The sequence below is a fragment of the Aquila chrysaetos genome, chromosome 10, assembly GCF_900496995.4.
Source record: "Aquila chrysaetos chrysaetos chromosome 10, bAquChr1.4, whole genome shotgun sequence".
Lineage (NCBI taxonomy): Eukaryota > Metazoa > Chordata > Aves > Accipitriformes > Accipitridae > Aquila > Aquila chrysaetos.
Genome location: NC_044013.1, coordinates 34,320,137 through 34,333,982, shown reverse-complemented (window position 1 = coordinate 34,333,982; position 13,846 = coordinate 34,320,137). Strand labels below are relative to the sequence as shown.

Sequence of the window (13,846 nt, the reverse complement as noted above, 5' to 3'; positions counted from 1 at the left end):
CCACTTCCCCCTGACTTTCACAGCCTAACTGGGAGTTTCAGCATAAGTTGGGAGTTACACAAAGCACCTCAGTTCAGGAGGGCAAGCCAGTCCCTGGGAAAGGGATGACATAAAAAGGTAGTGAAACTATGTATTCAGATCCTGGAGCTTCCTGCCCCAAATCTGTCAGTGAGTTACTAAAATATTGGCAGGGCTTCAAGATCACTCTAAAGCCAAGACAGCAATTTTGTAACATATCAGAAGGAAACCAGAAATATATCTAACAACAGGAACAAACACCAAAATGTGCCTGCAATGACAACTAGGAGAGCTGAAAGACCAAATTGAGAGGGTCTTGATAGAGTCAAAAAGACAGTGTGTGAGCCCTAGCAGAAATCCCACAGAGATCCCTCACCAAAACTGCGTGACAGTGCCCTGCATGAAATGGGGAACTTGGCCCTCCCGGGTCTGCCACTAGCCTCATTGCATGACTCCGGGCAGCCTGCACTCACAGCAGCCAGCATCCTCCTTAGATAACATGGGGACAGAGATTGCTATCCAACACACTGGGCTGTTCTGAAGCCAAGTTAAGAAACAGTCAGATTGTCCATGCACAAAGAGGGTCTCTGGGATGTCTCAGGAGAGCCAAGTTTGATTATTGGCTCAGATCCCAGCCAAGCATGTCACCTGTAAAACAGGGTGAACGACTTTAGTAAACTAAATACATTAGCTCCTGGGTTTCTGCAAAATACTTTCTTCATTACATCAACTCCTCACTGGTTTGAATCTCACTTGTAAAGCGCTTTGAGGCCTACTGATAGAAGAACAAAGCTCTCAAAGAGGAAGAAGTCTCTGTCAGATGCTCTAGCATCTCAGGTGAGCTCTGTCATTTACAACATGAAGCAACTCTATTTCTTTATACTGTAAACACAACCAAGTCGTCTAGACTCCCAACATTAGAATAAACTTGAACAACTGTAGCAAGGCTCTCCTTTGTGTAAAGTAACTATTTAGGACTTGGGAGGCCAAAGCTGTACCAGAGCTATTCCTCTGCTTCCTCACCTTTGCAGTCCCAGGGCTTGTGGACAAGGCTTTCTGCCCAGGTGACCCAGCAGAACAAGCCAAGAGCACCAACAGCAAGCAGGGCTCTCACAAGAACAAGTCAACTCCAAAGTACCCGCTAGGATATCAAGACATCCCTCACCGAAAGTAAGGAGATGGCAAATATGAATCCTTCATGACTGTGATCTATGTTTCATAAACACGCTTAAACATTTTGGGAACAAATAAGGTCAAGTCAGCTTATGTAAGCACAAGAGCCATTGCCTCGCAGCAGCCAGAGCTGCTATTTCAGGAAGCTGTCTCTTCATTTAAAGTTCCTGGCCGTTGATTGTCCCTCATCTGCCTCTTAGTTTTACAGGCATAATTCAATGATATCCAAGACTGCAGTTTTCTCACATTGCTTCTTTCCCAGTTCCAGCACACATCACTGCCTAAAACCATCCCAGGCTCCCTGCTCCTCACCAAGTGATCTGCAGGTATGCAATGCAATCACTAAGGCAAGACAGGATGAGAAAGCAGGCACCAAGAGATAGCATCCTATCCTCTCTCACAGCCTGACACCTGCAATGGCAATCCTGCAGTTCAACAGCTACCAGCCCCATAGCTGCAAATGTGACCAAGGACACAGAGCATAGCAAAGTCTTCAGGTGACAGCTTCCTTGTGAATATCGCTGCTTGAATTAAAAGTGCACATCAGTATAGTCAGTTAAAGAGTTGGCCCTCTCAGGTTATTTCAGACTTCTCCCTGGGTCAAAGAAAGGTATAAAATTCTGCATTATCATTTTTTCCTCTTAAAACAGCTATTTGTGAGGGATGGTGGCAGGAACGGCCAATGACTGCAAATGCAGACCTTTCAACTAGAGGTAGGGCAATAAAACTTAATCATTTTCCACAGCATCATGAATTACAGCTCTCAGTCCAGGTTCTCATGGGTAAGTACTCACATGCCAACATCTACCTACTTACATACCCAACTGCGAAATCATGGCTGACCTGCAACGGCCCACCGAAACAAGTCTCAAATGAAAAGGGACAAGACTGAGCTGCAGGAGAAACTCACAGTTCTGCAAATGCCCTCCCTACCCTCCAGCTAAGCAGAGGCATGCGTGGACATCAGCAACAGAAAGGGCTATCGTTTAGCCCAAGCCTGACACAGCCCATGCAAACTCACCCCATAATTTCAACATCAAGCCCATAACTTCCACCCAACCTGCAGCTTCTCTTTCAGTCAAGCACACAATCTCCACCTGGCGGTTCAGAACTATTGAACTCTTCAGCAAGTTATTTTAATGGTGGATTACTCTCTTTGACAAATACATACTTTCTACAAATTATAAATTTGCTCAGTTTCCAGCCTCTGACTTCTGCTACAAGGGATTTTTTACCATCTCCAAAAGAGAACAGTCATGATATGAGTATTGTTCTACTACACCATAAAGCCACTGCATGTTTTTACAGCTATTACTCAGATAAGTGAGCATTTCTGCACCACCAAAAAGACACAGAAAAACTTTTGCAGCTTTGGAAAGTTTTGCAGCACAAGTGTCAGCCTTTAGCTATGAATCAAAAGTGCTATATGGCATATAAAGTCCTTGATCACTCCTAATTACAGCAACATTTAAAGACGTGCAGCTGCCCCAGCTCCAAGGAGCCATACCAGCACTGTGTTAGTGCTAAGGGGAAGCAGGAGGAAGGGAAACAAAACCCAACACATACACGTCCACTGACAGAGCACTCTGTAAAAATGTTATGTCAGGGCTTTTTCGGGCCAAAAAGAGAACTAGCACCTATACGCCACTGCCAGTTAATAGCATGGGAGGCCTCCTGCCCACAGGGTATACCTTGGACAGCCCAAACAAACTGACAACATTTCCCAGGAATTTTTCTTTAAACACAGATGACCACAGAAATGAGAAGCACTGAGGAAGCTTTGGTAGCAAAGCTCATTAAAATACTGGATGGGTTGCAAGTTGCTAAACTTTCCCTGACAAGAACAACATAAAGGCATTGTAAATGTTTGTGGTTTCCCAGTGAATCACCGAGTCCTGCAGGTATTCAGCTGCTAGAGAGAAACATGGAGATGACCGGGTTGGAAGGAGTGGCATGTTTTATGTAGCTGGAAAATACAATCATACCTAACTCCACCCATTGGATTCCTGATGTAACCATTAAATAAAAGGTATTTAATGAAACGCATGATTACCTGCTTCCTCAAGAATTATAAACAGCACCTCTGAATTCCTTGATTTAAACTTGCTTAGATTTTGTCCCTCCTTGACAAGAGAAAACAGAGCTAATCATTCTGTTCCAATACGGTAAATTATAGAATGGCCTAAATTACCATTTAACCAGCATTTAAAGAAGTAAGTAAAGAATGAAAGCTACACTTAGGAAGAGGTCAATACTACAGTTACATAGGAACACCAAGACTAGAATGCCCCATGTCATCAAGTTTAGTCACCACATCGTAACATTAACTTGGCTGCTTGGTTCCCCCCACATCAATCCACAAGAATATAATTGAATGGCATTTTCTTCTTCAGTCTCCTGTCCCACAGATCAGCTCCTACATAATAGCTGCACCCAAAAACTGTCTTCAGGTACAATCTGCACTCACCACTGAATCAGGAGCCCTGCAATTTCTGTCACTGTTTTTTCTGTACAAATTGTTTTCCAATGCATTATAAGGTTTCCCTGATAAACAGTATTAGCAAGGGAGTCTGGTCCGGAAGGCCTGCAAAGCACCAAGATTCAGAAGTCTAGTGCACCTCAGCTCTATCTCTTTGGCCCTGAAGTTCATTAAAGTACAGAAATTCCATAACATTTTCTGAAATGAAGTAAATGTTCATGATAATTTTCAGTTCAAAACTCATTTTTTAAAAACACCTTAAATTGATCTGTATGAGTGTATTCCCTAAAACTTGAGCTCTGCCTCTTGGATCCATACACAGGCACCGCTGAGCTGTACCAGGCACATTTCTTGTACTCTATGAAAATACATCTAAACAGCGGTGTTACAAGAATGCTGTAATCCTGGTGGACACTACCAAGACCTGGTGCAAGCAGGCAAAACCCCTCTAAGATCAGTTAAGCTAAGCACAGCTGCAGACTCCAGCTCTGAGAACGAGCACCACACTAGTCAAAGCAGCACCCATTAAGTGCTATCTGTATGTTTAACATGTTGAAGCTTGTTACCTCTGTCACTTGGCTGATGCTTTCCCTGATCAATTCCTCCCACTCCTCCTCTGTCACGAAGAGCTTCAGTTCACGAAGTAGCAGAACCTTCTGGAGAAGCAAACACGCCTGGGCCTGAAAGAGAAAGGGAAGAGGAGATGTGAAACTCCGCACTCTCTAGGGAAGGTGTTAGCAATGCAAATATCCTGCTGAAGCAAACAGCTAAGCACAACATCCAGGGAATGCCATGTTACAGATGCTGCATATCCTCACCAACCTGTATGTTGCTCTGTTAGAAAACATTATCTACATCCTAACAGTCATTCCTCAGGAGACAGGGTGGTGGGTTTTGTTGAATACTCATACTTAAAAGAGAAGGTCAAAGGGGAGGGGAAGGATTATGCCACTTCTAGATTTAGGCATTAATATCCAAAATATGCTTTAATAGCTGCTCTGAGTACATCACTTTCAGTCTCCAAAAGTCTTCAGGCAGCCCTTTGCATGACTGTCCCCTTTACTGTGCCCCGATGAATGCAGTAGGCACAAATAAACAAAAATAAAAGCTGGCAGGTTAGCAAATGCTTCGTTTCAAAGGAACCCTAGATGGAAACTGCTGTTCAGAGCAGCACTCAGCCTTGCCCTGGAGTCAAACTTGCTCATCAAGCCTCTACCTTAAAGCAGCAATGAAAAGAGTAGCCACTAGAAAACCAACAGTAATCTGCAATCTTCCTACAAGTCCTTTCCTATTCCAGAATTCCTTTTTTAAGGCTTTCTTAGGTGCAAGAAAAAGGCAGCAATAGACAAAAGCAAATGACAGAAATGCACAGAATATACTAATGAGGATTGGTGCAAATAGTTTAGAGGATTTAAAGGGAAATTTTTTGTAGCAACAGGGAGTTAGTGAGCAAATTCTACCCACATATAAAGAAAAAAATGTTGCCTCTAGCTGCCATCAGACAGACCAAAACTGAATGCAGGTACAAATACTAAAAATCATTGGGAACTACATCAAGAGTTAATCTCGTCCAAAGAAAGCAAGGGCTGCCATTTTTAAATTGCACATTTCTGTAGGGTGGGTTCAGTTGCAAATAACAGAGCAGAGTTTGTAAAACTCCTTGTCAAAGACACCATTGAGATCAAAAGTCTAAGAGGCCTCAAGAAGAAATTCAGCCTGGTGATACTCAACCTGGCCTCCAGATACCCCTTGGGTCCAAAGGAAGCAACCTGGAAAACATGTAGCAGGAGGCTAAAAACTAGCCATATGGTACCCACACTTCTACTGGAGCATTTTAAGGGAACTGTTTACTGAAGAATTCAAAGTGAGGGAAGAGAAGAAATCCCTAGATCTCCTGAGAGCAGTAACACTATCTGAAGTTGTAGGTAGTCAAACAGAACACCTTATGAGCTCAAGGAGGTCTGTGTTTCCTATACAACACACTCGAGGCTTCTGGGAGGGACAGGACACTGAACACAGGTCCCCCATCGGATAATTCCAGCACTCATATTTGTGTTACAACAGAGTAATGTCACACATCTATGTAAGCTTACCTCCAGTTTGCACCAGTATGGCTGACAAAGAGAATTATCCAAATAGAGCGAGCTTTCACTCGCAAACAGAAATTCTGTTCTTGACTCGAGGGAGAAAATACAGGAGGGAACCACCGAGACTACATCAAAAGATTTATGTTGATTTAATGAGAGAGCGCACCCTAATGCCATATTTGAGGCAGGCAAGCTTACATATTCCTTGTAATTATAGGGAAGGCTGTGTCTTACAGAACAAATTATGGCATGTCTGCATGCATGTACCAAATGTAGTGGAAAGTCACTTCAGTGCAATTACAAAGAGAACGTGACCCTCAGAGTAGACGAAAGGCCATAATTCATTCTGAAAGGCTCAGGCAGGGTCATAAACCTCAAGGCACCGTCTCTTCTTTGACAATTACAAAAGCACTCATACTGCAAGTGGGTGCACAGCACAGAGAAGGGTCCTGTTAAGCTATCCTGATAGTACCTCAGGACTACACATTTACTCAAGAGGCAAACAGAGGACCAGAGGCAACAGTGATAAGGGCCTGCTCAGGAATCGTACCAGTCAGCAGCGGGTGGGAGAACTGCAAGTCAACGAGGAAAGAACTGGAAAGAAATCAAAGCCATCCAAAGGAACAGGGAGCTCTGGACACCTGAGACTCAAATGCTGGACTGACAGAACAGACCCCGAATGGGACCTAGTCCTCAGTAAGCACTAAACTTGAAAATTATTTTAAAAGAAAGGAAAAAAACCCACTGAACATTCCCTTCTGTGTGTCGTAAATGAGGAACTCAGAACACCCAGTTATCTGAGAATCCTGGCTGGTGCTATCACTCTTTAATAATTTTGTCACACTCATAGCTTTCACGCCTCCAGCCTGTATATTAGATTCAAGCAAAGAGAAAATATGTTTTGAATTTTACGGAATTAAAATATTGCTATTGCTGTGCTCAACACAATCCTATGTTTCCTGATTGTTTTTTAACTCTATGATAATTTAGTACTAAGCATGAACAACTTCTCTCATTTGAAAGAATAAAAATAAAATAAAAGATTTACTTGCGGGTTGAAATAAAATTTGGCTTAAGAACATTTCAGTCAGAAAGCAAACGTGACACTAATAATTACAAGGTCCTCAGTGCCCAGTACCATGCTATGCTGTAGTTTAAGGTTATGATATTCATCACAGAGTCAGTGACTCTTGTATTCCTAGAGCTAGGAATTCCTAGAGCTAGTTATTAACACGTAGCTCTCATATAGCCTATTTTTCCACAGCAAACTGCATAGTTAAATAGCGAAAGTTAAACCACAGGGAGAGGAACTGATGTCAGCGGAGTCAGCCAGAAAAATCAGGGGCAGAACCAAAACTAAAACCCAGTTCTTCAATCCCAGTCCAAGGGTAAACCCAGTAAGAAACAGCACTTCTCACTCCTCCCGCTGAGGCTGTCCCATCTCAGCAAGTTCAAACCAAAACTGGAGTGGCACCAAGTTTCTTCTTCAGAAAGAGGTGCAACCATCACACCTCGCTCACAGCATCTATCAGCATGTGAAAAAGGGTCCTGGATGTCATCAGAAGATTGCTTAACAAGTAAACGTATCAGAGAAAACTATCTAGCAACCAAGACCACAATGCTGCCACGTCACCTTGGAAAGTAAGAGTTTTCAGCAATGGCTTTTCAGCCACAAATTCATCTGTCAGGGCTGAGAAATATCATACTGGCTGGAAGGGAGTGAAACAGCTCCCCATAGAATAGTCCCTGGCAGGATTCGCAAAAAGGATTTTAAACACTTAAAGAGGAATCACTGTCATGACCTCCAGGAGCTTCGCCAGGTAACATATGCTTTATCACGTAATATAAGAAGGGCTAAGAGTATGAGCACTTTGCAAAAGTAAGGAAAGATCCAAAGCGAGTCAGATCTCTAGGAACCATTTCCTTGACGTCACAAAGGAACAGCTCACTCTTTGCAGTTCATTTTCCTTGTTTTATCTTCTCAAATAAATGGACACAATGCAGCTGAAAGTAGACATATTAGAGGTGTGAACATCTATGCATTTGGAAGCAAATGTTCATCTCCCCCTCGTACCTGCTTTAGAGGGCTAGTCAGAGTTTCCAGATACCACAAGCCATCTTACTTGCCCATCTTGACATCTCACACCAGCTTGATATTTGGGAGCCCAGACACATGACGTTTTTTATGAAAACAGCCTCAAAAAAAATGAGGCTGCTCAGAGGATTTTTCAAGCCATCTCCTGGAATGAGGCTCTTCCCATTGCTACAGCCACTTCTGAAAACACACAACACTACCATTTGGTGGTGCTCCTATGACAATACTAGTAATCCACAAAGATCCTTTAGAAATAAAAAACAGTCACAAAATCTACCTATTTTCTCTTCTGTGAAACAGCAGTTCTAGCGTGTGTGCGCATGCATGCAAGAAAATATGTGTGCAAGAAAATTACATGAATGCAAGCATGCAAGATATTTTCATTCACACACATTTAAAAAACATACAAAGCAGCATTTTACAAGATTGCACTCAAAGATGCAAGTCCTCTCCTTGCTGAGCAACAGAAAAAAGAAACTTTCCCAACACACGCATCGCATGTCTGATTGCTGTTTACTTTCTTACAGCTTCCTCAGAAGCAGTTGGGACCTGCTCACTAGAGGAGGCACTGACCTTACGCAAACAACCAATTCCTACCTCCTCACCAAGACTTTTGAAGTACAAGGCCACACACAGAACACCTTAGGAGGAGCCAAGCCACCCCAGCTAGTTCAACTCTTTTGCATCAGAACGTGATCAACGCCCATGATTTCTCAGTCCATCATTTACCCTTAACATGTTCACGATGTGTCTTTTATACATGATACAGGGACCAGCTGCATGTTTTACCATCACATCACAGACCAGCAGCAATTCAAAGTTTGCAAAGTACTCCCACAAAATTCAGCATAGACCCAGAGCTCAACAACTACCCAGTTCTGTCCCTCTCCCTCCTGCCCTCCCCAGCATCACTGGTATTTTGAAATGTCTTACAAGCATTTGGCAATTTTGGAAGCTGCCAGAACAATACTGTTCCCAAGTATATCATAGAGGATTCTCTGCATTTTCTCAGTGCCAAGTCAAGCCTGCTGTGTTCATGACAGCCCTTTGAGAGCGCCAAGTATTATCAACAGTCCATAAATGGACAAAAATAGCAGAAGACCCAAAAGTCCCAGCTACCAAACTCCAGTCCAGTTCAGAAGAGAAAGCTGTCATCCCCCCATATGCACAGTCTCTGAAATGAGAATGTGTGAGAACAGTTACAAGCAGTTGACAGCCACATTAGAGCTTTTTAATTAAGGGTGGAGGAGAATGCTACAACCCATCCTGTGCCCTAGGAGCCATCCAGTTGCCTAATCGAAACATTTTCTCCTTAATGTCAGTTCTCAAAAAGAAAGACCATAAAATAGTACAAAAATAAATAAAAGTGAAGTCTATTCAAGCAAGGATAGTGGATACATACATGCACTCCCACATGCATCTATCAAGCATATGACTAAACGAGGCAGAAACGCTCATTATCAGTCCATGTGGGAAAAGAGAACAAACTATAACTAACTGCAGTGCTGACCCTGTGATTTTCTGCCAGCTTTGTTTATTACTTTCTTATCTACAATGATTACACAAAATGCCATTCAGTATAAACGGTCAAGGTTTCTTTCTGAAATAGTAAACATGCTCACTGCAGTAACCGAGATGTGCTGGTAATTCCCAGAAGTGTTCACCTACCTTATTTAGATGCTAAAAAGGAGTGCAAGCTGGCAGGTTGCTGGATTATACAACCTACCTTTACCCTTTGCAGTAAAGGACAAGACATGCAGCCTGACTATTTAAAATGGCAAGCAATGGATTAATCCCTACGAATTCAGCCACTGTCTTCTTATTGAAAAGCAAATATCTAGCAGAGGCATAGTAGCCATGTAGGTCAGAACAGCAGCTCTCCCCAGTCACCATCCAGGTGACTCACCACCAGGTGGGCTGGATGGAGGGGAATAGATCAAGATGTCTTTCAATCACTGCAGTTGTGAAAGAGAAAAGCCAAAACCAAACAAGCCTTTGCAATGATGTACAGATTCTGTTTGCAACGTTGAAGAGATGAAGGCGTGACCTAAATTCAGCATTGGTTTTCAAAGAAAAGCGCATTGTTAATAGGAAGACACTTGTTTCTGACGAGAAAAGAAATGCTTTTCTCAGTCCCAAGTGTTTTAGGAGGCTGGCTGGAGGTGGCTTTGCAAGCAAGTGAAAAAAAGATACCACACAGACACACTCCCATGAGAAAAGACACTGAAATCAGCAGTCACCCACTGCCACCATCAGAGGAGCAAGAAACTGAAGATGTGCCCACACTGCAAACACACCAAACACCAAGTCTGAGTTTTCACACAGCCATTTTGTCAGATGATCTCAAAGCAGCTTGCAGGCTACAGCTGATTAACCCTTCCAAATTCCCTCATGGCATTTCCAGCTTACAGGAGAGAGGCAGTAAGTTTAACTGGCTTGCCTGAAGCATATGGCAGGACAGAAATGTCTCATTAGGTCTGACCCAGGACAGTATTTGAGTTACATCAGACCTCCCTGCACATTATAACAGAAGCTGTGGGGAGTTTAAATGCTCACCAAAGACATCAAGATGGATTTTCTCCATCTTATGCCTATCATTTTTGCATCGTGGACACAGTTTTATCAACATGAAGCACGTCACCAGCGTGGCAAGAACTTCTTTTTCCCTTTATATATGTATTATATATATATATATATATATAAAAAAAGAAAACATTACCTGGAAAATTACAAGTTTGTGCAACTCATATTTTCAGAACTGGAGAAGCATCAGGAGCTTTAGTGCTATCATCATTTCACTGCTCTTGGAAGTCCAGGAGACAAAAATATACAGGTGGTATCACACCACACAGGCTACTGGTATTTCAGAGCACTGATGTCTCCCTTCTGGCATACATGCTACAGCAGCAAAGCTACAGCATAACCTGCCAGCACATCTGATTCAGTGCCAGCACATATTATAAAACAGCAGCTCTCAGTATGTAATCCTCAGCATTAAGACTATTCTACAACCATAGGGATATGGCAAAAAATAATTGCACTTCTAGAAATTCTTACCTACCAAGCCCTTTGAGACTGCAATCACATGAATCACATACTGCATTTGTGACAAATGCTACCAGGAAAGCTGGGGTAAGAGAACATATGCCAAGAATATGCAAAATTCTAAATAAGCATTATTTGAATTTTAAGAAATAGTCAAGCTATGAAATAAATTCCTCAGCTATCTGCAATTTGTTACATGTTTAAAAAAACAAACAAAAAAACAACACACACCCCCACCCCCCAAAAACCCAAACCCACAGCAAGCTCCAGCTGACAGGACTGTTGGTTATAGGAGCATAGCCTGTCATTTATTACTACAGGGCAGGATATCCAGAGCACCACAGCAAAAGTCTCTTCCAATTATCATCAAAGCTTTTGTAAAAAGAAAACAAACAGCATGCAAAGGCATGAAGCAAGTGCCCATCTACCCCCATTTCTGCTCCCACAGTTAAACTACTCTATTTTTACGTTTACTTTGCGTGTGGGATGGAGAGAAAGGCTCCAACAGAGCAGTCTTGAGTTTCAGGGCTTGCTTTTCATTTCTCTACCATGTTTGTTTCATGCATTTGAGCATTTCTGAGCCTGTAAGCTACAAGTCTGCTTGATAACGGTTTGGCAGGCAGAGTCCAAGTTAGGAACAGCCTAGAAGCTTATTCAAAAGGACAAATTATGAGAGGGGAAGGAGAATAAGGCCCACAACAATGGCACTCCCTGTTCCATACAGCAAATTCACAGCAGGCTGTTCAGAAGCAACGGCATTTCAATGTATGCTATATATATGCAAGTTTCCTAACCTTCCTTGACACATTATAATCAGAATTATAAAAGACTGAGCACTCTAACACTGCGGGCAAGACAGGCTTCTTGGCTGAGAACTGTCATGACAATATTTAACAGAGAACTTAAACTTGTGACTAACTTAAAACTCTGGAGTTTCACACAGCCTGTTAACCTCATCAGGACCAAGCTCCAAATTCTCTGGGGGAGGTGAGAAGAGGGGAAAAAAGGATTCTTTCCGAAGTTAAGGACAAACAAAAAATTATCCTTCAAGATCCTTAACAAGTATCCTCACTGAACAAGCACCAAACACCAATTATTTACTTAAAACATACAAAACTTATTTGAAGGCTTTAGATGTAAAAGGTGAAAACCAGAGGTCATTAAGAAACATTTGCCAAATCAATTTTCCTCAATCCACAAGCTGTAACTGCAGTATTTCACACATGGCTTGCACACACACACACATTCCATATAAGTTTCAAATTCAAGGGGAAGGGAGGGTAAGGCAAAGCCCTTGGCTGTGGCTTAAGAAAACTATTTTTGAGAACAAAAATTAATTTTTAACTTCCTCACCACTGCTGAAACAAGGCGCACACAAGCAGTAGAGCCAAGATTCTCATTTAGCAGCTGCCTAAAAGGGTTCAGAGTAGAAAGTGCTAGCGCCTTCTGGGATAAGCAGGACTGCTACAACACCACGGCTGGCATGTTTGGTTATGCAGAACTGCCCATGCCAGGACACTATTTCTTCCTTTAAAAAAGTGCTGCCAATGCTCCAAGGCAGCATCATAAATTAGACATCTACCTTCACCCAAAATTCACCCTGCTGTCCCGTCTGATTAAGGGACCCAAGGAGTGCCTTCCCTGCACCCTGTTCCTGGCTGCCTCCCCTGTCCTGCCTAGCCCAGAGACATTGCCAGGCTCAAGCGGATCTCGAAGCGCTGCCGTGCCCCACGCTGCTGCAGCCTGCTGTGCAGAGCTCCGCTCTGCAGGGCCCATTGCACACAGGGACACGGGCAGAAGGGGCCTGCGTGACAGCACTGCCACAGCGCGGTGCCGAGGCCGTGCGGCAGGCTCTCGGCAGGAGAGCCATGTTATCCGTCACTAGACAGGCTCCTGGTGCCTGCAAGCCCAGTCAGAGAGCGCTCATGCTGGCCCAGGAAAGACCATGAAAATCTCTTCTGCATGATCAGCGGGCTCAGGAGCCAAATTCAATATTTGCTGCTACAATCCAATGTCTTCAGACTAATCAATCGGCTCTTTCAAGACGTTCCCTCAGCCAGCCTTGACAAGGTCCAATATTGTTGTCTGAGGCAGGCAGCACATGAGCAGGATACAACTTGGCCGGCACAGAAGTTGTCCTGCCAGATGCCAGTTCCCAAGTCTGCAAAGTTGCCCTCCTGCCTCCAGGAACACACAAGGCACAATAATGCAGCAGAGGTAAACGCTGACCAGAAACCCGCACCCACCAACCACTACCCCCTGCTCCCATACCTTCCCTGTATACCAAATACCATGCTCCAGGCCAGAAGAGTTTCCTCCTAGCCCTCCCTCAGTCTGGCCTTGCCAAAAAACCAGCAAATAGATTTACAAGCCCAGGAACAAAATTCTCCTTGCCAAAAAGTGATCAAAACAAATGACATTTTACAGCTTAAATTAAGTTCCTGCAACAAATGGATGAGAAAAATTTTGCACGGCTAGTTAATTATAACATGTAAAGCATTTAAGTGACACCTACATCACATTTTACAACCTTGGGCAAGAAAGGCAATCTTACTCAGTGTACTCCCACCAAACACCCTAGGTCATCAAGCTCTTGCAATTTTCAGTGTTTTAGAATAAGCCAACCTGCAGTGCAACCCAGTTTTATGCCAAGTAGATTGTACCTGTTCTTCCTTCCCAGTAAAAAAGCAGATTTCCACAGATACGGCAGGATGCTTTCCATCCGGGAACCTCTGAACAACTCACAACAGCTTGTATATTAGCACATTGAAAATAATTGTCACACAAGAGACACATTTTGCTCATTTGATCATCATCATGTAAATTATCTGTTTAAGCCTTGTTGAGTGCAAAAAATTATCAATGAAGTCTGTTGGGCTTGTGGGGTTTTTATGTTAATTTTTATTTCCAAACCTCTGAAACAGCCAGCATCCCCCTCTCTAGCTAGTT

At 43.0% G+C, this 13,846-nt stretch overlaps 1 protein-coding gene across 4 annotated transcripts in view; it reads right to left on the bottom strand.

Moving 5' to 3' along the window:
* Window positions 1-13,846, bottom strand: part of MYBBP1A (MYB binding protein 1a) — a 63,358-nt gene that overhangs the window by 12,068 nt on the left and 37,444 nt on the right. For all 4 annotated transcript variants that reach the window (XM_041126981.1, XM_030027088.2, XM_030027089.2 and 1 more), the window contains one exon: window positions 4,237-4,350. In XM_041126981.1, coding sequence (XP_040982915.1) covers window positions 4,237-4,350 — 114 coding nt within the window. The remainder of the gene's footprint in view (window positions 1-4,236; window positions 4,351-13,846) is intronic.